Source organism: Mesocricetus auratus, unplaced genomic scaffold (genome assembly GCF_017639785.1).
Source record: "Mesocricetus auratus isolate SY011 unplaced genomic scaffold, BCM_Maur_2.0 Super-Scaffold_6730, whole genome shotgun sequence".
NCBI lineage: Eukaryota > Metazoa > Chordata > Mammalia > Rodentia > Cricetidae > Mesocricetus > Mesocricetus auratus.
The window spans coordinates 78,725,120-78,751,645 of record NW_024429184.1 but is presented as its reverse complement, the minus strand read 5'-3'; the positions used below and the strand labels follow the sequence as shown (position 1 = coordinate 78,751,645).

The 26,526-nt window shown below is 38.4% G+C and overlaps 1 protein-coding gene across 9 annotated transcripts in view; it reads left to right on the top strand.

Moving 5' to 3' along the window:
• The window catches only part of Pias2 (protein inhibitor of activated STAT 2), an 89,999-nt gene that overhangs the window by 47,402 nt on the left and 16,071 nt on the right, over positions 1 to 26,526 (top strand). For all 9 annotated transcript variants that reach the window (XM_040741575.1, XM_040741573.1, XM_040741570.1 and 6 more), the window contains 9 exons: positions 2,677 to 2,761; positions 9,696 to 9,746; positions 9,849 to 9,939; positions 17,024 to 17,158; positions 18,522 to 18,627; positions 19,270 to 19,343; positions 21,890 to 22,050; positions 22,827 to 22,960; positions 24,755 to 24,926. In XM_040741575.1, the coding sequence (XP_040597509.1) occupies positions 2,677 to 2,761; positions 9,696 to 9,746; positions 9,849 to 9,939; positions 17,024 to 17,158; positions 18,522 to 18,627; positions 19,270 to 19,343; positions 21,890 to 22,050; positions 22,827 to 22,960; positions 24,755 to 24,926 (1,009 nt within the window). The remainder of the gene's footprint in view (positions 1 to 2,676; positions 2,762 to 9,695; positions 9,747 to 9,848; positions 9,940 to 17,023; positions 17,159 to 18,521; positions 18,628 to 19,269; positions 19,344 to 21,889; positions 22,051 to 22,826; positions 22,961 to 24,754; positions 24,927 to 26,526) is intronic.

The following is a 26,526-nucleotide window of genomic DNA, read 5'->3' as shown; positions in this document are numbered from 1 at the left end:
TTAGCTAAACTGATCTACAAATCTACCTACCAAACTTTAAAGTTAAAAAAATGGTTTTTTTTTTTTTTTTTTTTTTTTGGTTTTTTGAGACAGGGATTCTCTGTATTGTTTTGGAGACTTGTCCTGGAACTAGCTCTGTAGACCAGGCTGGCCTCGAACTCACAGAGATCCGCCTGCCTCTGCCTCCCAAGTGCTGGGATTAAAGGCGTGCGCCACCAACGCCCGGCAAAAAAGTGTTTTAATGCATATAATTGTCTTTATATGTCTGTGTACCACATGCATGCCTGTTGCTCATGGTGGCCATAAGAGACCATTGGGTCTCCTGGAATTGTAGTTATAGATTGTTGAACCTCTGTGTAGGTGCTGGGAATTTAACCCCAGTTCTTTGGAAGAGCAGCTTGTGCTCTTAACCAGTTAGCCATCTCTCCAGCTCCCATTGAGATTAATTATTACATCTCATTATAAACTACTCCCAACCTGAGTACAACTTCTAGAGCGAGCTTGACCAAAGTACAAGCAAGCCTAATACAGGATGTCAGTATAACACTTCCAGGGAATGGAGGGAATGGCTTAACAGACTTCATATTTTATTTGCAATATTGAACAAGGTATGTTAAAATGCTAACTTTTTACCTAAATGTTTTATCAAGCCAGAGTCATTATTATCAAATAGGTAGCAAAATGCATGTATCAGACTAAAGCTTTTTTTCCTTGAAATATTTCATTTATTTTACTTATTTTTGAGACAGAATCTCACTATGTAGCCCTGGCTAACTTGATAATTGCCATGTATTGCAGGTTGGCCTTGAAGTCACAGAGATCTGTTTGACTCTGTCTTCTGAGTGTTAGTATTCAAGGTGTGTGCCATCATGCCTGGCCCAAATTCTAATTTTTTTTATAGCCATCCTCAAAGTCCAAAGTAGGTGTTGAACCTTCTGCAGTAGAGTTTCAGGGAGATGCTCCCTCCCCTCTCCTCCCCTCTCTCTCCTCCCCCTCCTTCCTTCATTGCATCCCTCCCTCCATTCCCTCCCTCCACTTCTCTCCCTCCCCTTCCCTCCCCTCCTCTCCCCTTCCCTCTCCCCCTTCCCCCCTCCCCTCCCCTCCCTTCCTCTTCCCTTCCTCCAGAAATATGCCTGTATATTTTCTGTTTTCAGAAGGCTTTCACATGTGTTTCACATTTGGCTTATAAAAAAGTCAAAGTATTCCCATATCAATTGAGAGAGAAATCTAGACTTTTATGGCGTGTGTGTGTGTATGTGTGTGTGTGTGTACACAATTTGTACTTGGTTCTTTGGGCATACTGGCTAGAGAAACCCAGTGTTTGTGCTATTAAATAAGATTAAAAACACTGTATGTCTTCACTCGGTTGCTTGGTTTGTGCTGTGATTAGGTTTAGGGTCTTGTGCAATCCTAGACAATGATTCTAGTGCTGAGCTATAGCCCTTAACCACTTTGTGTTGCTTACAGTCTTATAATGTGGGTTACTGTATTATATTTGATAGTCATGGGAGAACTTAACTGTTAGTAGGGGCAGGTGCAAACCATACAAGGAGGAAGGAATGAAAGAGCAAGTAGGAGCTGTGGCAGTGGACAGACTTACTTTGTTTGATGTCCTATATTTATCATGTAATGTAAAGCTGCTTCATGTGTAGTTCTTTATCTTAAATAGCCCCTCTCCTCATTTTAGACATAGTCTGAGACAGTATGAATTAGCATTATCATATTTCTATCAGGTACGGTTCTGCAATAAAATGACCATACTTTTTACTCAAGTAGTTGATATTTTTCTTAGATTTGGTGTGACTGACAAAGGAGGGCCTTTTGACATTAGACATTTAGTTATTATTTTGTTCATGATCTGGGATAATTATAGCGATAACATACAGAAGTTACTTTTGCTTGGTCTTGGGTGATGCTGCAGTATTTTATGATCTATTCTCCCTCTCTGTTACTTTTTGAGACAGGGCCTCTGTAGCATTGAACTCCTTATGTAGCCTAGGGTAGCTCTGAACTCATGATCCCCTTGCCTCAGCCTCAGTGAGTGCTAAGATTACAGGCCTGTGCCACCATGCCTATAGTGAACATTAGAACATCATTGAATAATTCATCAGTATTAATGTATTACAGTGCTTTGTGACATTATCAGTACATGTTAGCTTTTAATAATTGTAGTTGAACAGGATGACTTTACAAGCTAATCATTTTTAACTAGGCATCTTTTATAAGTAATAAGTACTATTCATCAGATTTACCTAAAGTTCTGAAAATTTGGATTTTCTTTTGTTTGCTCTGAGTAATTAAAGTGCTGAAATAAAGAAACAACAAATATTCTAAAAACATCTGTCTCTTGGATTGCATTACTGCAAATGAATGTTTCTGACATGCGATAGTCCGGAGTGAAATGTCATCCTGAGTGTTTTCATTGTATCCTGACATCACAGTATAGTGAATATTTTAGAATATTGAATGATTAAGTATTTAAAATAGAGCTCACTTGCCTGACTACTCAGAATTAAATATGAATGCAGTCTCACGAAAACACTGGAGTTTAGAGTGTGAAATATAACCTTGAATATTTCAGAGTTTAGCAAACACTTTCTCAGAAGGTTCTGGTTATTGCAGGTGCTTATTTGTTACTGAATGATTTTTTTTTCTTTTTTCTTTTTTTGCCTTCAGTTCAAAGCAGTATTCAACGGTTTCAAGAGAAGTTTTTTATTTTTGCTTTGACACCCCAGCAAGTTAGAGAGATATGCATATCAAGGTAAGAGGAACATTTCCAATATATTTTTCCTTAAAGGTTATGTTTGTCGTCTAGAGTTAAACAACATATGATAGACCAGGTGACTTAGAGAGAGACTTATTCTCAGAATTCACTCTCAGAATTCTTAAGATTGAGGTATTGAGGTTTTGTTACTCCAGAAACTTTTCCTTAGACCTTACACATTTTTCTGTGTTACACGTGACTTTTGTGTTGCAATGCATCCCTCTATGAAACATGACATTGTCATGACACCATGTCTTTTAGCTTAGGGGTTTCTTTAAGAACTTTAATTGCTTCTGTAGAAGCAATTACAAATACAGTCACATTGTGGGTTAAGTCTTCCATGTACAAACTTCGGGGGCTCACAGTTCAGTCTTTAAAAGTTGAATTTTTTTTTTTTTTCTCCCCCGAGACAGGGTTTCTCTGTGGCTATGGAAGCTGTCCTGGAACTCGCTTGGTAGTCCAGGCTGGCCTCGAACTCACAGAGATCCGCCTGCCTCTGCCTCCCAAGTGCTGGGATTAAAGGCGTGCGCCACCAACGCCTGGCCCCTCCTTTTTTTAGTGCGCGCGCGCGCGCGCGCGCGCGCGTGTATATGTGTGTGTGTGTATGTGTGTGAGAGAGAGAGACAGACAGACAGACAGAGACAGAGAAATGCCATGGTGAAAGTGTAATATCAGGAATTCAGGAATTCTCTTCTGTTATGTGGCTTAAGGAGTTAAACTCAGATCATCAGGCTTGGCATTAAGTTCCTTTGCCACTACTCCCTGTTGCCAGACCCAATTGGACTATTTCTTAAATAATATGAGTATAGTTTGACTAAGATTTGTCAAGTAGCAAACACTATATATTAAAAAATGTCACAACCTTTGAATTAAACATCAAGCACCTTTTAAATTATTTTTAGTAACATTTGCCAATATATTTGTTTGTTTTTCTGATGCTTGAAATCAAACCACCTCTCTGTGTGCTGGGCAAGGGTTCCTGTCACCATCAATATTCCAAAGGAAAATTGTATTTCAAATAGGGCAATATAATAAAAGATGGTGTGAAAATTGGGTGTGGTGGTGCATGCCTGTGATCCTCATGCTCCCAGAGGTAGAGTCAGGAGGATCAGAAATTCAAGCCCAGCTTCAGCTGCCTGAGATTCAAAGTAGAAAGGAATTTGATAGTAGCCCACAGATAAGTAACTATGAACAAATATTTCTGATACTAAATATGAGTAATATTAATGATTCTGGAGTAAGAACAAAAACTGGACTTGGGCATGGTGGCATTTATCTTTAATCCCAGCACTTAGGACACAGATATCTGTGAGTTGAAGGCCAACCTGGTCTGCATACTGATACCTTTCTTAAAAAAAAAAAAAAAAAGTACTGGCTAGTTTTATGTCAGTTTGACACAGATGAGAGTCTTTATGGAAGAAAGAACTTCAATTTAGCAAATGCCCCTACTGGATTGGCCTAAGGGCTGTCCTGCTGTCTTTTTTTTTGGTTTTTATGAAACAGGGTTTCTCTGTATTGTTTTGGAGGCTGTCGGTCCAGCCTGGCCTCGAACTCACAGAGATCCGCCTGCCTCTGCCTCCCGAGTGCTGGGATTAAAGGCGTGCGCCACCACCACCCGGCAGTCCTGCTGTCTTAATGTTCTATTTCTGTGATGAAACACCATAACCAAGGCAGCTTATAAAAGGAAGCATTTAGTTGGGGGTTTGTTCATAGTTTTAGAGGGTTAGTCAGTGATTGTCATGGTGGGAAGCAGGCAGTCATTGGAGCAGAAACTGAGAGCCTGATTGATTTATAGGCAGAGAGAGTGGGGGGGAGGGAAAGAGAGAGAGAGAGACACAGACTCTGGGCCTGGCCTGGGATTTTGAAGCCTCTAAGACCACCCCTAGTGACACACCTCCCCCAATAGGCCACACCTACTCTGACAGGACCATACCTCCTAATCCTTCCCAAATAGTTCCTCTGACTGGTGACCAAGAATTCAAAAAGGAGTCTGTGGGACTGTTCTCACTCAAACCTCCACATCTGTAGTGCATTGTCTTGGTTGTTGACTGATTCAGAACACCCAGATCTCTGGATGTGTTCTGGGAGCTATAAGAAAGCAAGCTGAATAAGACAGTAAACAGCATCTCTCTGGCCTCCTACTTCCAGGTTCTTGCCCTGATGAGTTCATGCTCTGATTTCCTCATCAGTGGAGTCTTGTTACCTAAGAGTTGTAAGCTGAAATAAACCCTTTCCTCCCTAGATTGTTAAGATCATGATGTTTATCAGTACAATAGATACCCTAACAAAGATCACAAACAAAAACCACAAAACCCAGAACAGTTCATGGTAAAACTGACTCAAATAATAGATACCCCCAAACAGTTGTCAGTTTGGAACAGAGAAGAGGTCCAGTGGCACTTAGGTGAAAAGAAGAAACTCAAAAGTCATTTTATTTCTCTGTAAAACACATTTAAGAGATAAAAAGGGAAGAAGGAAAGTCTGTAGTATGACTTCCGGTTAAAGAGGGACTCATTTTGCAGGTGCTGGAGAGATGGCTGAGTGGTTCAGAGCACTTGCTGTACTTGCAGAGAACCCAGGATTGGTTCCTAGTGCTCACTAGGTTCACAGCTGGCTGCAATTCCAGTTCCAGGGTTCTGGTGTCTTCTTCTAGCCTCTGATGGTTCCAGACATGCACACAAACAGCATACTACGTAAGTGCAGGCAAAACACTCATAGAATTAAATAACCTTTTCTAAAAGGGGGAGAAAGTAGGCAGGCATCATTTTTGCTGTTAGTACATTACTCATACCCTTTTTCTTTCCTTTGTGGCACTAGGGAACATCAAACATGACTAAGCAAGTGCTGCTCTGCTGAGCAACACAAGCAGCCCTTAAAGCTGTCTTCTTTTTTTTTTTTTTGGTTTTTCAATACAGGGTTTCTCTGTATTGTTTTGGAGTGGAACTCGCTCTGTAGACCAGACTGGTCTTGAACTTACAATGATCCCCCTGCCTCTGCCTCCCGAGTGCTGGGATTAAAGGAGTGCACCACCAACGTCCAGCAAAGCTGACGTCTTACAAGACTGAGCATGAGAAAACTGAGGACTTTGCAGGTTGCATTATGTCCTGGGACTATAGTGAAAAGCAGAGGGAGGACTTGAAATCAGATGACAACTCTTCTTTTTTCACCTCTTTCTTAAGGAGGTTTCTGTGAGATGTTCAGAGAGAAAGGGTACTGTAGTAACTTTGGGAAATTCTGTACTTAACATATATGTGTTTACAGACAGATGTTTCAATCTTTTATTACGGAAGTGCGCATTGTCAAGCTTCTAAGTGACTATAGCCAGATTATATATCATGAATTTTGTTTTTTGTTGTTTGATTTTTTGTTTTTCTAGACAGGGCTTCTATGTATAACAGTCCTGGGTGTCCTAGAACTCACTTTGTAGACCAGGCTGGCCTGAAACTAACAAAGATCCGCCTGCATCTGCTTCCCAAGTGCACCACCACTGCCCAACAAAATTACTTATCTTAAAAAAATCTCAAGATTTTATGCAGGGCAATGTTCACATAAATAAACTGGTTTGTAACAGTCTTGGGAAATTGCTAAGCCAACAAAGAAAGAAGTAAATTATAATTTATATAAAAATGTGTCATTAATCTGTTACCTAGCGATAATCCTTACTTAAGGTTAACACTAAGTGATTTCTAGGTACAAGGTGAGATATGAAATTACATCACTTTACACAACTGCTTGCAGTCTTATTTGTTGTTGTTGGTTTTTTTTTTGTTTTTGTTTTTGTTTTTTTGAGTCAGGAGGGTGTTCTCCATGTAACCCTGGCTGTAAAATACTCTGTAGAGCAGGCTGGCCTTGAACTCACAGAAATCTACCTGCCCCTGCCTCAAAAATGCTGATATTAAAGGTGGATTGCAGTCTTGTTAATGAGCCAAATTATTTAAATATAATGTGCATTGGCACTGCACATTGTTATATTAAAAATTAATTTAGTCATGGCAAATGAGTTGCTGTGAGGAGACAGGAGATCACTGTTAATCTTGGTGCCTTAGAAACCTTTACTGAGTTAATGTGTGTGTATGCTTATATGTACACCGAGTTGTAAATTGTTGTGAGCTACCTGAGCTCTCCAACAGTCAGAGACCATGTACTCTTAAAATCTGTTTTGTTTTTCCTTCTTTGTTTCTACCTTTGGTGTTTAAAGACCTGTGCCATAGGACTTCTTTGTTGAATTCATACATTGTCATCTGGCAGTTCCTGTTACCTGCTCTTTCTAGCCTCACTCTCTTTCTCCTCTCCTTCCTCTCTAGCAGCTGTGCACTTTCTGCCTTTCTGGGCTCACTTCTTGGTCTTTCTCTTTCAAATTATGCTCCTCAACCCTGTGAAGTTCTAATCTGACTCTAGTTGAGAAAACTCACTCATGGAAGCACTAAACAGAAAGAATTACTCTTGTACATCCCTGTGTTCTAATTTGGTTGTGGCAAGTAACTTGAACTTTTAAGATAAATTAGCCCCCGCCCCCCATTTTTTTTTCATGTAGGGATTGCCACATTTTATTTTGGTCTACTACTAGCATGGATTTTTAAGGAAAATACTGTTTCATTTATCTTTGAAGCTCCAGAAGCAAGACTGAATTGCTTGACTTGAATAAATGGAATATTTGAACAGTTTAATCAAGAATTGCTTAGAAGTGGTCAGTAATATTTAGGATGTTGGTATATTTTGAAGAAGGATGTAGGTTAGTGGAAGGGAAGCAGCAGAAACAGAAGAGCCAGCAGCTTATACTTGTCATTTTAAACCCAGGCATTTGAATTAACTTGATGAAGTAGATGTATTTATTTTCTCTCTTTAACATATAAAGAAACTGAACACAGAAAGGTTGACTAATTTGCCAAAGGTCAGAAAATTTGGTGCTAGAGAGTTAAGTTAGTTACTGCTGTCCCTTCCAGGGAGTCACATAATAAAGAAATAGTGTGCAGGGGAAGTTGTTGTTCTTCTTGTTCTTCTTGTTCTTGTTCTTCTTCTTCTTCCTCCTTCTTTTCTTTTCTTTTTTTTTTTTTTTTTTTTTTTTTGGTTTTACGAGACAGGGTTTCTCTGTTTTGGAGGCTGTCGGTCCAGCCTGGCCTCGAACTCACAGAGATCCGCCTGCCTCTGCCTCCCGAGTGCTAGGATTAAAGGCATGTGCCACCACCGCCAGGCTTACTTCTTCTTAAGGTAGGACGACTCTGTAACATTTCCCTGCTATAGTCCAGTGCTTAGAATAATGATTAAGAGTGATTCTGCATTTTTATCATTTTATTATATTTTGAGACAGAGTGTAATCTAGGCCATGGCTGGCCCAAAAATTGATGGTTTTAGCTAAGGGTAATCTTTTGTTCCTGATCTTCATACCTCTGTGTTGGGATACAGGCACATGCCACCCACCATGTATGCTGGCTAGTTTTTTGTTGTTGTTGTTTTTTGTTTGTTTTGTTTTGTTTTTTGGTCAACTTGACATAAGATAGAGTCATCTGAAAGGAGGGGAATCTTAATTGAGGAAATGCTTCCATAAGATTGGGGTGTGGGTAAGAGTCTAAGGTATTTTCTTAATTAATGACACCCTCCCACCGGCAGGTTCCTGCCCTGTTTGGTTTCTGCCTTGACTTCCCTCAATGGACTATGATTCGGGACATGTAAACCAAATAAACCCCTTCTTCCCTAAGTTGCCTTTGGTCATGCTGTTTCATCACAGCAACAGTAACCCTAAGACATTCATCAAGGAAATTTCTTGAATTGTAATGTGCATACTTGTCTCTTGTTTTATTTTCTTTTTTTTTCCTTAATTTGTGTGTGTGTGTGTGTGTGTGTGTGTGTGTGCGTGCATGTGTATGCAGGTTTCATTGGAGGCCAGGGAGTTGGATTCTCTGGAGTTGGATCTTTAGGTGATTATGAGTCATCTGATACAGGTGCTGGGAATTGAATTGGGTTCATTGGAAGAGAAGTTTATACTGTTAACCACTGAACCCTCTCTCTAACCCCCGGAGATCTTGTTACAATGCAGATTCTTATTTTTAGGTCTGGCACAAGACCTAATATTCTGCATGCTTAATCATCTCCTAAAATATAACAGTTCTTAAGTGTAGAATAGACTTCATTCTGATATTAAATATTCCAGAAATAATAAAGGATTCTGTGTCTATAGTTGGATATATGGTTATGAAATTACCCGTATTATCATGTTGAAACTGTAGGTATTAGTTTTAGTGCTTTGTTAGAATCACCTATGTAGCTCTAAAAACTGAGACTATATATACTCAAACCAATACGAATTACCTGATGAATGAAACTTTAAATAAAAAGTTTCCAAGTGGTTAGAATGTTCAGTCAAGATGAAGAACAACTAAGCATGTAGATTTAATAAAACTCCTTCAGAACCTAGAATGCTCTTTGCATGTTAACTAAATTTGTTATGTGTTAAAGCAAATATTGTATCACCAAAGTTCCTGCAAACTGAAAATACACTTCAAAACTGATATGAATAATGACTAAAAGTGTAGTGAGCAATGGTTATAATTATTGCATTGTTTTGTTTGGTTAGTATCACTTTACATTTAAAAAGTGTGTGTGTGTGCACACGTGCGTGGGCACATCTTTGAACTCACTCATCTTGAGTGGTGGCCAGAAGTTGTCTATATTTTGTTCATTAAGCCAGGGTCTCTCTGTGAGCCTGGAATTTGTTATTCTAGTTAGTCTGGCTGAGCAAGCAATCAGGGATTTCTTGTCTATAAACCTTGCCCCTTTCAGGGTAGCGGGATTTAGTTGCTCACTGTTAAAACAGCAGCCCTGCTTTAATATGAGTGCTTGGGATCTGAACCATTACTTACTGAGATATGTCCTCAGCCCCTGTTAGGTGAATTTTTATTGTACATTTGTAACCTTTCCCCCCCCTTGCCAATAGGGATTTTTTGCCAGGTGGAAGGAGAGATTATACGGTCCAAGTTCAGCTTCGGTGAGTTTGATATTTTTTTTAAGTTCTATATGCATTGAAGTTTTAAAATATGTAAGCATGTTTTGGTACCCTAACAATTCTTTTTTTTCTTTTTTAATACAGACTTTGCTTGGCAGAGACCAGTTGTCCTCAAGAAGATAACTATCCCAATAGTTTGTGTATAAAAGTAAATGGGAAACTCTTTCCTTTGCCTGTAAGTTGCTCTCTGTTCACCAGATTTTTGTGTAGATTTAGTATAAATAGTGACAACTTCACACTGAATAATAATTCTAGCCACCTCTAGAGAGGTGCATATAACTCCTTGGATATATAAATGGCTAATTTGGGGCCTAACGAAGACAGAAAGGATGAGCTGAAACTTTATATTCTAGAATTCAGGGAAGTTTTGATTGGCTCTTGGATCATATCTAACAGCTGAACATGGGCACTTGAGCCTACAAAACGTGATATAGTGAATTTCTGAATTAGCTGGGTTTAGCCTGTAGATTCTATCAAGGATAGCAGAAATAGCAACTGAATCCAGGATTCTAAGCTTCGCTTTGATGATGCATGCACTTGGGGTTCCAGGGAGCAAATATTGATTGGCAGCTTGTTAAACAGTGAAGCAACTTCTGGAATATATACAATGTGAACATATATAGTCGATTTCTGGCTTGAGATTACTGGAATCTTCAAATCCTTAGGTCTTACAATAACATTTCAGTTGTTGAACTGTACTATATATTAGTTCCCACTGCAGCCTGTAATAAGTCACTAAGTTGGTATGGTTGTGTCTAGCTAACAATACTGTTATTCAGGAGCAGGGGAGAAGCCTGTATGGAGCACTACAAACTGAGGTATATTTTTGTTGTGAGTGAAGTACTGACTCCACTGGTATTCCATGTTGCCTTTTCAGCAAAAGCAGCTGTTAGAGACAGGGAAGCTATTTGGCAGTCCTGCTCAGCTTGAAACTTGACTTTGAATCATTATGTGAGCAATACCTTTGAGCAGCCGAACAAGTCACACGGTACAGTCCAGGAATCTAGGTTCTCCAAGAACCAAGGGCTTATAACTGCTCATGACCCAGGCTACCCTCTTTCACCAAGAAAACCTATCTTCTATAGTTGCTAGGCATATCATTTGTCTTCTTAATGGCTGTGGGGCTTAGAAACCTGAAAAATTACTTGTCCCTTGAAATGTGTATATTCATGTTTGTGGATGCATAGGAGTGCCATGGTGAACACATGGAAGTCAGATGACAGTTTTGAGGACTGAGTTCTCTCCATCTTTATGGGTCCTAGGGATTGAACTCTGATGACCAGTCTTATATGGCAAGTTCCTTTACCTGATGAATTTATTTACTGACATGCCCAATGAATTTTATTGAGCTTAAGCACTGCTGTACCACTAGCTGACTCGTCTAAAAGATGTTTGAGAAACTGTGAAGTCTGAGATAGTCCTTGAGGACAGAAGGGGACATTAAAGGGCCTGGGTCCATATGCAGGAGGATTGCTTACCTTAGATGATCATCTGTATATGATGTTCAGGTTCAAAAGCCATGTGAGTGGGGCATGGGAGCACACCTGGAATTCTGGCATGTGGAAGGCTGAGGCAGAAGCATCTAAGGTTCAGTGCCAGTCTGGGCTACATTATGAGACTGAAAAGCCCAATAAGACAATTTGCCTCTCAGATTTCTAAATTTCTTCAGTAAGAGTCATAAGAGCTGTCTTTTTTCGAGTGTGTTGCACAAACTTCTGAACCAGGGGAGGAAGCACCTCTACTTTGAGCTGAAGAATGCCAGTTGGGTGGTTGGATGTTTGACAAAGGAAGTCTGGCATACTTTATGTGATAGTTTTCTGCCCCACATTTATTTTTTTACTGCTTAGTATGTGCTAAGATTCATTGAACTCTTTGTTGTTTACCTCTTTTAATTATCCTAGGAGAAAGATAAAACTGTGGAGGCTCTTTTTATGTGTTTACAGACTCACTTTCAACCTCTCCAGTGTTATATGACTGTGCCATTGATGGAATTTGCAGTATACCAGATCTTAAAGTTGTTAACATTTTTATAGTAACTATGGTAGCTATACAGTGTATCTGTGTATGTTTCACAAAACTCTAAATGGCCCAGTCAGTACCATTATTTTAATGGTTCTGTAACTTCACTATGACAGGTCTCTGTTACTCTTCCAGACAGTTTGAGACAATGAAAACGAGATACTTGAGTACTAGTGTCTGCCCTAAAGCACCAAAGACCCCTTCGTCCCTATGTTAATTAGGCTGTCTGTGAAGATAGGGGTTCTCTGCCACTCATCCTTGAGCCAGGGTGCTTGTGAAGAGGAAGAGTATGAGTACTGGGAGTAAGACTAAGACATATTTCAAAGACAGAAGCAGCAAGGCGGTTGGTGTTTTGCATCAAACTTTATGAAAGCAGCAAGGCGGTTGGTGTTTTGCATCAAACTTCATGAAAACCTTTTCTTCGTTATTTTGAGACCTGGTTTGTCTGATACTTGGTATATGGACCATGTTGTCCTAGTCTCCTGAGCTCCAGGATTAGAGATGTGTGCCACTATGCTTGGGAAATTGTAGAGAACAGATGACATGGGCTCCCATGTTGTTGATGGAAAACGTCTCAAAGTACCTGTTGGTCCCCAATTACTAGTCACTGGGATAATGAAACATAGTTTTTATTTGCACTTAGCAGGATTCTGAGGTTCATGCCAATCATATAAGTATACTACAGCCTCAAGAAAGATACAGTGAATCTTTAGGGATTGAATTGCGCTCTATAGATGTGGGACCTTAATCCAGTTGTAAAGAGCATTATTAATAGGTCACAAAAGATTTTGACTTGTTCTTGCCTGTGATCCCAATTTGCTGCAAACAGATCCTGCAGGGATAATCTTGATTGGATTATGGAATTTCCGATGGTAAATCTGAACATAAGTTGTCTTTGACCTAGCATAAGACCTTACATATGTGTATTTATTATAATATCCAGTCATGTGGACCCATTGCAGATGACTACTATATTGCATTTACAAAGTAAATGGAATAGGAAATATTAATTGCTTTGACAGTAGTGTGTGCTTGGACTCCCACATAATCAAGTAAGTGATAAAAGCAGCTTTATTTTGCACACTTTAAGATGATTTCATTTTTTAAAAATGTATATGTTGTGTGCATGTATATAGTATTTTGTGTTCACGTGTTGGCATGTGTTCAGGCTGATGTTTGTGCATGCATGTAGAGGCCTGATGTTAATGTTGGGTGTTGTCTTTGATCCCTCTCCACTCTATGTTTGGAGGCAGGGCATCTAACTGAACCCAGAGGTAACCAGTTCCTGCTAGCATAGCTAGCCAGTTTGCTCTGGGAATCTTGTCTGTCCTCTCTGTTGTTGGGATTATAGGAGGTTGCCATGCCAGTCTGGCTTTTTCCTGTGATCTGGAACCAGAACTCTGGTCTTTATATTTGTTTTATCTACTGAACTGGCTACATGTTTTAATTTTTAAATTTGTGTGTGATTGTACATGTGCCAAAGGTTGACATTGGCATGTCTTCCCCTATTCTCTCTTAATTCTTTTGAGATAAGTCTCTTGCCGAACCTGGAACTCACCAAGAGTCTTAGTTTATTTCCTCTTACTGTTATAAAGCACTCGGATAAAAGCAACTTCAACAGATTTCCCCCTTGATGGGAAATCTTACTGTGAAGAGTGCAGAGTGAAGTCCTTTGATTGATGTGATGAATCAGGGAAAATGGGACAAGTAGCTTTCATTTCCTTCATTATGTGGTACCATAGAAAGGACACAACATTCCCTATGAAATACTGGTATCTAAAAATTCAAGCCCAAGGGCTAGAGAGGTGACTCAGTGTTTAAGAGCACTTGATGCTCCGACAGAAGACCTGAGTTTGGTTTTTAGCATTCACATAGGGCAACTCAGTGGCATGTAACTCCAGTTCCAGATTCTAGCATTTGCCTCCCGTTCTTCTTGCCTTTTTGCGTGAGCGCATGCACACGTACACATACTCTCTGCCCCCGTCTCCCCCTCCCTCCCTCCCTCCCTCTCTCAAAGATAAAGAAATAAAAGCAAAGATACTAAGAGAGTGAGGTTGATTGAACCCACAGCCTTGTTCATGCAAAGCAAAATGCCCTATGTTTAACACTAATACATTTACTCTCGCTTTCTCTGCTCTTGTCCCTTCCACACTGTTGAAATGCCTTGGGACTCAAATTCCAACTAGAGTTGATATTTAGCTAAGGCACGAGCTATTTTTTATTATTTTGGCAGGCCTGCCAAATGATTTGTTTGTATTTGGTTAACTTACTAATAGATAAAGCAAAAGCTAGAATTATTTTCTAGGTCCCAAACAGACAAAAACAAAAGTTTGCATTTATAATTGCTGAAATACTCGTATTGATATTCCTGTGTTTGTTGCTCGTTAAGTACTATTACTTTCCTCCTTACTGCTTTGGGACAGGTCTCTAACTGAATTGGAAGCTGTTTTGCCTAGGCAGACTGGATGGTCATCCAGCTCTCGGGATCTACCTCTGTCTGCCTTCTGGTGCTGGAGCTGCAGGCCTATGCAGACCAGCTTTTTACATGGATGCTGGGGGCCTGAGTTAGGTCCTCATGTGCCCACTGAGCCATCTCCCCAACTCCTAAAGTAAGAGGATCTATTTTTGAATTTCTCTTTTCCTCTGTGTTTCACATGGACCAGTTTAAATGGGCACACCCTTCTTAAACATATAAACACATACCACTCCTATTTCCATGTTGTAATGAAAGTTCTTTGTGCAAGAGGTTTTGATGATGTTTAGAATTTTGTTGATAGTCGTAGATGACAAATTATCATATGGCTATTCACTTAATAATTATTATGCTCCCTTTAAGAGACAGTGAAGGAAAGGGTGCTCTCCAGTTCTGGTTGACTTGAGCATATTCTGTAGCTCTGGTTTTATATCAATCTGAATTTTAGCTTTTGCAAGGTGTGTAATTCAACATTGTTGAAATCTGAAAAGGATCTTTTTTTTAATTTTTTTTTATGTGCATTGGTGTGAAGGTGTCAGATCCCCTGGAACTGGAGTTACAGACAGTTGTGAGCTGCCATGTGGGTGCTGGGAATTGAACCTGGGTCCTCTGGAAGAGCATCCAGTGCTCTCTCAACTGCTGAGCCATCTCTTCAGCCCCCATCTACAAGGTTCTTAACCTTTGCTGATGATCTGTGTGAGCTGTGATATTTTGCCATTGCCTATATGTGTATAACTTTGATGCTGTTCATCAGAACTCAGTGGGTAGCTACATGCCCTCAGCTTTTGAGCCAATAGATAATTTTATGGACATTGTGAAAAAGAAGCATGGATCTTGGCTGTTGTCTGAAAACCTTCCACCTATAATGGGAGATCCTACATTGTATTATCATTAACACATGCAATTAAGGTTGTCATTGATGTTCAATGAGATCTGAGGTGTGAATGAGGTGTGGAATGAATTATAGTTAGTTTTATGATGTATTTGTAAAGCTTTTCTGTAATAAATAAAAATGTGTTAGTGATAGAATGAAAAGTTCCTCAGAAGATTCTTCTGTCAAAAAGAACATGGTAGGCCATATATGGTAGTATACACCTTTCATCCCAGCACTTCAGGAGGTAGAGGACAGATCTTTGAGTTCCATACTAGCCTGGTCTACATAATGAGTTCAGGACAGCCAGGCCTATTAATAGAGAGGACCCCCCTCTCCACAAAAGGAGAGAGAGAGAGAGAGAGAGAGAGGGAGGGAGGGAGGGAGGGAGGGAGGGAGGGAGGGAGGGAGGGAGGGAGGGAGGGAGGGAGGGAGGGAGGGAGGGAGAGAGAGAGGAGAGAGAGAGAGGGAGAGAGAGAGAGAGGAGAGAGAGATTGATTATAAGACTATGGTAGTCAATTCATTGTGTTTGTATTTTCTTGGAGTATGTATGAAAATAAGCAATAACTGGGCTTGGTGGTGCATGCCTTTAGTCCCAGCACTTAGGACGTAGAGGCAGGCCAATCTTTGTGAGTTCAAGACCCTGGTCTACAAAGTGAGTCCTAGCTTGGCCAAGGCTACACAAAGAAATCCTGTTTCAAAAAAACCAACCAACAAATAAATAAATAAACAAACAAACAAATAAACAGTCATATTTTCTATTAAAACCAAGAGTAATTAACATGTAAAATTAAAAAAAAAAAGAAAATAAGTAATGATATAATGAGCTGTGCCATGGGTGTTTTAGTGGAAGATCTAAGATCTAAATGGCACATCAACTCCCCTACACGGTGAGCATGCTGTCTGCTATTCAGTATGTGGACATTACTGCAACTAAGAAATTTTGATTTTCTAAAAGGTATATTTTGCTTTTGAAAGTTGCAGCCTTTTGGTAATTAAGAATTGTATATACTATAAATAAAGCATGAGTACTGTTTCTTATTTAAAGCAAAGTGCATCCAATTTAATACCAACTGAAATAATGATTTAAAAAAAAAAGTATTACCCTGGGTTTTCTGTTTGCTTTTTGTTTTGGTGTGCTTTTGTTCTTGTTTTGGGACAGACTATATAGTCCTAGGTGACCTGGAACTCACGGAGCTCAATCTCCCTCTTGAAAGTTTATGGGGTTGGTTTTGGCTTTTTTGTTTTGTTTTGTTTTTGTTTTTCCATTAAGATTTTGTTTAAGTTTTATTTGGGAATGTGTGCATACATGCATTATCTGCTAATGCCAGCTGAGCCCAAAAGAAAAAAAAAAAAAAAAAAAAGAAGCCTGGTCCCTTGGAGCTGATGTTATAGGCAATTGTGAGGTAGCTAATGTAGTTTAGTGGGTGTTGAACTTGGGTTCTCAAAAAGAGCAGCAAGTACTCTTAACTGCTGAGCCATCTTTCCAGTTCCTTAGTGCTAAAGGTCATAGTTTCTTTTTCATTCGGAACAGGCAATAAAAAGCCTTTTTAATTACAAGATTATAAGGAATCCTTTAATAATGACTTCATTCTCCAAAATTGCTCTCCACTCCTTCCCATTCATGTATATGTATTTTGAATGGGGCCTCCTTTAGATGAAGTTATTGAGGTGGCAATTATCTGTATAGATTGGTTTTCTGTAAAAGGATTCATAGTATGGCAAGATGTGAACATTAAATGAGGGACATGAATTTTTAATTTTTTGGTTTATTTGTATCTAAGATAAAAATAACATGTAACAAAAACTAGGCATGATCCTGTTTGTATCTTGGAGAGAGAAAACATTTAAACCCTGACAGAGCCTTTAAAATTCTTTTTCTTTGTATGATTATAGGGCTATGCACCACCACCTAAAAATGGGATTGAACAGAAGCGCCCTGGACGGCCCTTGAATATTACATCTTTAGTTAGGTTGTCTTCAGCTGTGCCAAATCAGATTTCTATTTCTTGGGCATCTGAAATTGGAAAGGTAAGAATTTTATTCCTGGGTAGGATGAAAAGTGTGCCTTCATTGAGAATCTATTTCTTAGGATGCCAGCTTTGAATAGTACTTTGTTGTTGCTGTGACAAAAATCCCTGATAGAAATCACTTTAATGAAGAGGTGCTTACTGTGATTCATAGTTCTTGGTACAGTCTAGCATGTTAGACGGAGCACAGTGGCAAGCAACTACTTTCTCTGTCTCAGCCTTTCTTCCTAAAGGTTCCACAGCTTTGAAACAGCACCACCCCCTGGAGACCATAGGATATCAGTTGTTTTCCCATTTCATGGACATAAAATGTACTACTCTTGTTGTATGGGCAAAATTGAGCTATATGTTTATAGTAGGATTTCTATTTGTTTCATTTTAGTCACAAAAATAATTATAGATATGTAAATAGCTTAAATTTTTAAATGAATGGTTACAGTCATTGTTTTGTTGTATAATGGAAATACTTTGTTCTTTTAAAAAGTTAAGGTGATCAACGAACCTAAACTTTAAGCAGTGCTGTTGGAATTTGGATGCTTAAAAGAACAATAAAAGTATTTGAAAGTATTTGGTTTGGCAATTATTAAATGTTTTCTTTGTTGTAAAATTGAGTGAATGTATGCAACGAAGAGGCATAATAGAGTATTTTAGCCCTTGTGCCTCTGTAAATAGGTAACAAGAGTTACTTTATGTAATATCTAGTCATGAAATCAAACATAGGAACTTTCTGGTCTTGGTTTTTATTTTTGTAATTTGTTTCTATGTTTTAGTTGCTGTTCCTTAGTAATATACCCACTAAGGGTATAGAGTTAATTTGTTAGTCTTTTCCTCAGAAAAAAACTGGTGTGGCTTCTTTGGTATGATTTGCTCAAGGCTGAAACAGGTGGTCTCTTTTGAAAGAATTAGAATTTTGGCACTGTGAATTTGAAGTGTTGATTTAGAGCAGTGTCTTTGTGCAGTGTGAACCGTTTTCAAATGAAACTATAAGGGCAAACATTGTTACATAAGTAAATGAAAACAAGATTCTGTTTGCCATTGGCAGGAAAATGTTCTCATGGTGGCCCCCAGCTACTCCTTATGCCAAATTAGACTACATAATCAGAAAAGTACTTTTCCACACTATTTAACATACAAGTATATATTTTAAAATAAATGATTGAAAATAATTTCACAATGAGAAAACCATTGCTTCCCCAAATGCTTAGTTGATGTTGTCTGTCCAGTTGCCGACTTGCCATTGGAGGTTGTTTGAATGTTACTTTTAGAGCCTAGAGTTTCTTCCATCTGTATTTATGTAAAAAAAAAAAAAAAAAAACTAAACAAACCAATGTCTTGTCCTTAAAACTGATTTTCTTTCTTTATAGAATTACTCCATGTCTGTATATCTTGTACGACAGCTTACATCAGCCATGTTATTACAGAGGTTAAAAATGAAAGGTATTAGAAATCCTGATCATTCCAGAGCGCTAAGTAAGTATGTTTGTAAGACTAAACATACGAGACACTTAGATGGAGGAAAATTCTTACATATATAGCAATATACCATATATACACTGTATATACTGTACACGCACGTACTCCCACTCCCCATACATACATATATATGCTCGTGTATGTAACTTGTATTATTACGTTACCTAGTGGAAGAAACCTCATACACATTACCACATTGTTTGCAGTTGTTAGAAGAAATAAAGAATATATCTTTCTGTCTACACATTGAACAGTTGTTGGAAACAACTAATGCAACCTAATTAAAATGAAATGAGTGTGTGCTGAAAAGCGTTAAAGCTCAGGCCCATGTTCCATTCCTTATTCCTCTCCTGTTAAATCCTAAAACAATTTTTTTGTTTGTAACCCTTCCCAGTTGCCTTATGTTGTAAAAGAAATCTTAAAAATTCAATTAAATATGTGATGTACCGTTTGCCTGTTGATAATTCCTTAATCTAATAATGGGAATGTGGTTGTGTTTTCATTACATTAATATTCAACATCTTGTCTTTTTTTCTCCTATTCAGAGGAGATAGGGACTTTTCAAATATTTTCTGTAATTCTGCTCCAACATTACCATTAATTTCAAAGTTTATTATTACCATTTTCTTCTTTTTAAAGTTAAAGAAAAACTTACTGCAGATCCTGATAGTGAAATTGCTACAACTAGTCTTCGAGTGTCCTTAATGTGCCCTGTAAGTAAAGTGACAAAACACTCTAGTCAATTTTGCTTTTCAAAAATGACTAATTGTATTATAAAAGCTAGGGTGGGGATGAGTGAAGGAGTATCTGGACAGAATTCTTAAGTTAGGTATTTTCATGAGTTAGGGAATTTTTGTGTTCTCTAAGCAATTATAAAGCACTAACCTACATGACTGTTAGATCAGAGAAGAAAGCTTTAGACTCAGAAAGGCTGTAATAATGAATGATATAAGTAATTAGTTTAGTAAGCATATTAAAAGCTTTTATCAGAGTTCATGTAATAGTATAAGTAGCAATAACATTACTGGAGTTTGAAAATACTAGTTAATGATCTAGGTTTAATGAGTTAGGATGTATAGACTGTCTTTGGAGTGTACTCTTTAATTACACAATAATTTTTATTTCATGTCTCCTTATATCAAGACTTAGGTGAGAAATCATTCAGCAGCTCTGAGATCCTTTGTAATGTGTGGTTGGCACTGAGATAACTGAGAGAAAGTGGACAGTCTATGTAGCCAATACAGCCCCTGAAAAAGAGGCAGTCTATATCTAGTGATACATGAAGGTGGGGGGAGTGTCAGGGAGAGTGCATGAAAACTTCTGTCAAGTTAAGTGTGTGCAAGAAAGCCTTTTCAGAACGAGAATAACTGTGACAAAAGTAGTGAATCATGTATTTCCAATGTAGTTTTGAATGACAGGTTAGATGTTTGCTACCTTTGTAAGCCATGGTTTTTAAAAAAATAATGGAAAGCTATGTCAGAGGGAAAGAGAAGAAAATAATTATTGTTTCCATGACATGTAAATTTTGGAGCATTTTTATTTTGTAGATGAGGATACTGGTCAAGGTTGGCTAACCCAAATCATAGGGTCACTAATAGAACTGAAATAATGCTTTTATTCTGTGGTTATTCCAATTTTGTTTCTAACAGTTGCTGCCAGATTGGGCTAAAATATCAATACACTGGTTTTTTAGTAGTCCTCCTGCTGTCTTGACAAATGCTGCTCAGTCATTTATCTGTGTGTGTCTGTCTGTCTGTCTTTGCATGTGCAGCCAGAGGTCAGTCTTAGGTGTTGCTTCTTCAGGAACTGTTTACTCTGGGTTTTGAGCCAAAATCTCACTGGAAAACGGGGCTTGCCTGCCAGGCAGGGTTTCTGGTTAGTGAATCCCAGGGGCCTCCTGTCTCTGCCTCCCCACCACTGAGATTACAAGCATGCTACCACACCTACTCTCTCCTTCTCTCTTTCTCTCAGTCTCTCTCTCTCTCTCCCCCCCTTTTCTCTATGTAGCTCTGGCTGTCCTGGAACTTACTCTGTAGATCAGTGCTGGGATTAAAGGCATGTGCCACCAACGCCTGGCGGCTTGTTTTTCTTATATAAAAGAGCTCATGTGAGTAAGTTTAGTGACCATGTGAAAAATGAATAAAGAGTATTCATAGAGAATTCTCAGAGTCACAAATAGCTCATTAAAGTAGAAGAGCTTCAGTTCACACTGAAAGTAAGAGGAATGTAGTTCACAGCTGCCTTGGAATAGTTCTTCCCAACAAGACTGCTGTAAATCAAACTTTCATTAACACTGGTGAAAATGGTTGTGTAGAGTCTAGAACTTTAGTGTACATTAATTTACATATCACTAGATTTCTCTGTTTAAGGTAGTTTGTCAATGTTCAAAGACCAGAAAGATTTCCCTTTGATCCAAAAAAATTCATCTTGAGGTACCTATTTATAACATTATAATGATACAATGTGAGAAACTCTAAATGCCTATCACTAGTGTATTAATTAACCATAATGTCTTTGTATCATAGTAGCAGAGAGAGAGAGAGAGAGAGAGAGAGAGAGAGAGAGAGAGAGAGAGAGAGAAAGAAAGAAAGAAAGAAAGAGAGATAGATTTACTTTCTAAAGTGTGTGTTTTCACATGAGGGCAGGTGCCCACGGAGTTCAGAGGAGTGTGGAGTTGGAGTTACAGGTGGTTGTGAGCCTCCTCATGAGGGTGCTGGGAAGTGAACTCTGTTCTCTTTACATCAGTATGTGCCTTAACATTGGTATAGCTCTCTAGCTCCTGCTGATTGCTTTTTATGTATACAGGTTTATATGCAGTAGCTAACAAATTGGGTAGCAATAAGGTACAAAATTTTGTGAAGTATACCACCATTTGTGAGAAAATAATTTTAAAAATGTGTACTTGATTTCCACTAGAACTTTCATGAAAAGGGGTGCAAGAGATGTCTAACAGTGATTTTCTTAATAGAGAAATGGGGGGGGGTGTCCCATGTCCTCCCCCACAAGTAAGGCTTGGGGTTTTTTGTGTGTGTCTTTTCCTTTGGACTTAGACATTACTAAAGTGAAATGATCTTTCAAAAATCCTGAGACCACCCATAGATTAAAAGATAAAAGTCTTTATGAAAGTAAATTTAGGTTGGGTCTTTTTATTTTGATTTTATTGTTTGACTCCATAAGACCTTTATGAATACTTCTTTTCTCCTGAAGGCTTTCTTTACTTGCTTTAACTCATTTTCATGTTGTGTTCTGTATGTTATAGTTAGGAAAAATGAGGCTGACAATCCCATGCCGGGCAGTTACTTGTACACATCTGCAGTGTTTTGATGCTGCCCTTTATCTTCAAATGAATGAGAAGAAACCCACCTGGATTTGTCCTGTTTGTGACAAAAAGGCTGCCTATGAAAGTCTGATATTGGATGGGTAAGTGTATCTGTGGATAAGTATAACCGGGCAAGCAGCTAGATAGAGAAATAGAAAGAAAAAGTGGGGGGGGGATAATAAAACACAACTCTATGTTGAAGGCTACTCAGAGCTATATAGTAAAACTCTGTCTCAAAAAAAAAAGCAAACAAAAAAACCACCATAATAATATGTAGTAACAAGGGACATGGTAAATGCAGTCACATAACATAGCTGCCAAGCTTTTAAAGCTGGGCTTAGGTTATTTTGGCTCTGGAGTTCTAAATGTGATGTCTTAATATTGCTTATATTAGAATTGGGCAGATTATGTAAACTGATTTTTTAATAAGTTAGGCCTTCTTTTTAGTAAAGATTTATTTTGTTTTTAATTTGTGTGCCTAAGTACCAGTACATGCAGTGATAGGCCATGATTCTATTCCTCTCCTTCCTCTCTTCCTACCTACTTGCCCTTCCTCCCTTCCTTCCTTCCTTCCTCCCTCCCTCCCTCCCTCCCTCCCTCCCTCCCTCCCTCCCTCCCTCCCTCCCTCCCTCCCTCCCTCCCTCCCTCCCTCCCTCCCTCCCTCCCTTCCTTCCTTCCTTCCTTCCTTCCTTCCTTCCTTCCTTCCATCCATCCCTTCCTTTATTTACCTCCCTCTCATGGAGGAATTATAATTGTTACAAAATGTAAAACAATTGAAGATCCCAAAAAGTATCATATTATTATGTTTTCTTCGGTGTATACTACTTTATTTCATCTTTGACTTTTATGACATGTATGTACTTTAATTGATTTACAGGCTTTTCATGGAAATTCTCAATGACTGTTCTGATGTAGATGAGATCAAGTTTCAAGAAGATGGTTCTTGGTGTCCAATGAGACCCAAGAAAGAAGCTATGAAAGTAACCAGCCAACCCTGTACAAAAATAGAAAGTATGTGCTGCATGGCAGAATGCCCAAAGAAGTGTAAATTATGAAATATTAACTCTGTCCACTAGAACTATTTTTAGTATTTAATTTGCTAACTATCTTTGGGCCACTAGTCCTTCCCTAGTCATTTTCTTTTTCTTTTTTTTTAAAGAATGTGCTAATTTCTATACTATCTTAAAAGCTTTTAAACAGTATTTTATGTGCAAACAAGTAAAAGTTACCTAAAGCTTTGAGGATGGGGATAGCATGAAGACTGGAGTTCAGATCTTGGGCACCCATAAAGTGGGTGACCATGTGTGAGCCTTGTGTAATCCCTGTGTTCTGTAGGCACTGACAGGAATCCCTAAGGGAAGCTGTTCTCCCTTTTGGACTCAAGCAGCTCTTTCACAGGGTTTGCCTAAGATCATCGAAATACACAGACTTACATTATGATTTATAGTAATAGCAAAATTGAAATTAGGAACTATCAACAAAAGTAAGTTATGGTTGGGGGTCACCACCACATGAGGACCTTTATTGAAGCATTAGGAAGGTTGGGAACCACTGAGCTAAACTCAGTAACCAAATTGGTTCAGCGAGACTCTCCCTGAGTCAATAAAGTGACAAGCAGTTAAGGAAGATGCTTGGTATTAACTTCTGTCCTTCATATGCATGGTCGTATGTGTGCATACATATGCATGTATGTATATTATGTATACATACTTGAGCAACAAAAAGGTTTGAAATTGTTTTGTGTATCTCTACAGAACCCAGTGTAGTTGGAGAGGTTATATATATATCATTTATTAGTGTGAAGATGAAGTTGTTGTTGAACAAATTCTTCCATTTTTTTTTCTTCATGGAAGAATTGTATATCTTTAGTTAACCAGAATGTGTACTTGTTTTTAAACTTCCTGCACTAATCTGCGTTGAAAGTGCACACTAAGGAAGTTTGAAGAACTGAAATTCATGCACACATTCAACCTCTGAATTCATTGCATTTGACTTTTTTCTGGCTCTGTTGAAATTCTAAGAAACAGTAAGATTTTCTGAGTAAGAAGGGAAAGTAAAGACTTTATGGCAACGATAATTATTCTCTTGTGATTGTGACAGACCTCTTAAGGTTGCCCTTGTTACGTAAAAAGTGTGAGCAGACTCAGTTTTATTGATAAATGTCTGATGCCTTTTCACAATGAACTAGCGTTCATTTTTGACAGATTATAGGGAGTAATGTTACATAACATGATAAATGTGATTTGATTTCCTATATATACAGGATGGGTGGACTAGATGATTCGTGTCAGAGCAACTTAGGTAATCAGTTTGGGACTTTTTTAATTAAAATATGAGCAGGATTGCTACAGTGAAATATCTGATTCTAACTCAGTGATGCCACGTGCAAAAATATGCAGCTGCTGAAAGTGTGTACTCAAGGCTAGATGCCTCTAACTTAATGGTGCCACATGTGTATAACAACACACAGCTGACTGTGCAAACTCTACATTCTTGTCCCATGGTGTAAGACCAGTTCTCTAACCCTCAAGGTCTATCTGTATAGTGATTACTAACCTAGAAAGACTGAACAGCACTAGACTCTCTACTAATCCCTGATAGTCCTAGAGAGAATAGGTGCTGTGAAGAAGGGGTCTGACCTCTGTCCTCACAGAAAGGGTTTACAAGGTAGTCACCTGGACTCCATTCTACTAGAGAAAAATGGCTTCCCTGGATGTCTACTGTCATGAATATAGATATACATTTAAGACTACTTTGTGTTATATCTTTGATATTTCTTTTTTCTTCCTGTTTATCTGCATCCAGGTTCCAGTGTCTTTAGTAAACCTTGTTCAGTGGCTGTAGCCAGTGATGCAAACAAGAAGAAGATAGATGTTATTGATCTAACAATAGAGAGCTCTTCTGATGAAGAGGACGACCCTCCTGCCAAAAGGAAATGCATCTTTATGTCAGAAACACAAAGCAGTCCAACCAAAGGGTTTGTCAATTTATAGTTCACTATTGTTCATTGCACTTAAAACTAGTTGTTTTGGGGATGGCTTTGAAATATGTCTATGAGGAGCCACTATAAAAAGCAGTTTTCATTTGCTTTTGGTACGGTTGAAATATTTTCAAGTAAGCACATAATTGACAGAAAATTGAATTTTGATGAAAATATTCAACCATCTCTGGGAAGTAGTAGTTAGTGTTTGTACATTGTGCTGTATTCTTGAACCTGCTCATGAGATTTGACAGTCCAGTGTAAGGATGTTGGTATAATGGAATGTAAATGCGGGAAGCTTGTAAGGACAGAGACATTTCTGGCACTTGCATACCTGTGAGGTGGTTTTGGTTATAATACTTGACTGACTTTGTGCTACTTTCTGTTTTGTTAAAATGAGGTTAAAAAAAAATGCCTGATTTTTTAAGGATCACTGTTAAGTTTTCATGAGATTATGAAAGAACCTGGCCACCATGTCAGGAATGTGATAGTTCCTTAATGAAAATTCATCATCTTTCCTTTCCACTTTACAAAGCAAAATATGGGCAAGTAGATAGTTGCATCTAATGTATATTCTGTGACTAATATTGGGGAAGCTATTGGAACTTTTAAGACAAGATAGAGAGTCCAGCAACAGATCCTTGTCACGGAGAGATTTTGACAGCTATAAATTGTTGCGACAATCCTTAATCACATTCTTTGGGTTTTTCTAGTCTCTGTCCTCAGCCTATTTAGTGTGTTCTTGGGCATCTTTTTTTGTTTGTTTTTTGGTTTTTTGAGACAGGGTTTCTCTGTGGCTTTGGAGGCTGCCCTGCAACTAGCGTTTGTAGACCAGACTGGTCTTGAACTCACAAAGATCCTCCTGCCTCTGCCTCCCGAGTGCTGGAATTAAGAGGTGTGTGCCACCACCGCCCTGTGGGCATCTTTTTATTAACAAAAACTTACCCATCTTAAGTATATATCATATAATTGTACATTCAGCATTCCAAGATAGTTTTAGCATATTTCCCATGTGAAAAAATCCCACATACTTAAGTTTGTTGTCATGCATCCCCTAGTTGTAGGCAACATCAGTTTTCTATTTAAATTCCAGCACCCAGGAGGAAGAGGCAGGTGGATCTCTTGAGTTTGAGGCACGCCTGTTCTACAGAGTGAGTTCTAGGACAGCCAGGACTACACAGAGAAATCCTGTCTTAAAACCAAAATTACAAAATTCTGAATTGCCTGTTTTGGACACTGTCTATAAATTAATTATATTCTGAGTATACTTCAAATTCCTTTTTATAATTCTTCATAGGTACTTGGAAATAACTTTTAACAGTTACTTTTTAAACTTAAAACATGTGAGCTGCTTTTTGCACTATTGCAGCATTTATTCTAAGTAGGTGTGGCAACTAGTGTGTGTGACAGCAGCATTTCAGAGACTGAGGTAGATAGATAGATCACCATGAGTCTAAAAACAACCTAGGCTCCTGCTCCCAAAATATCCTAAAATATAGTATTTTTATTTTGAATGTGATTTCTATATCATAGTATAATACAGACTTATGTTTTCTTCTACCTATTTAATTAGAATATGGTTTTATTTTTAATAATA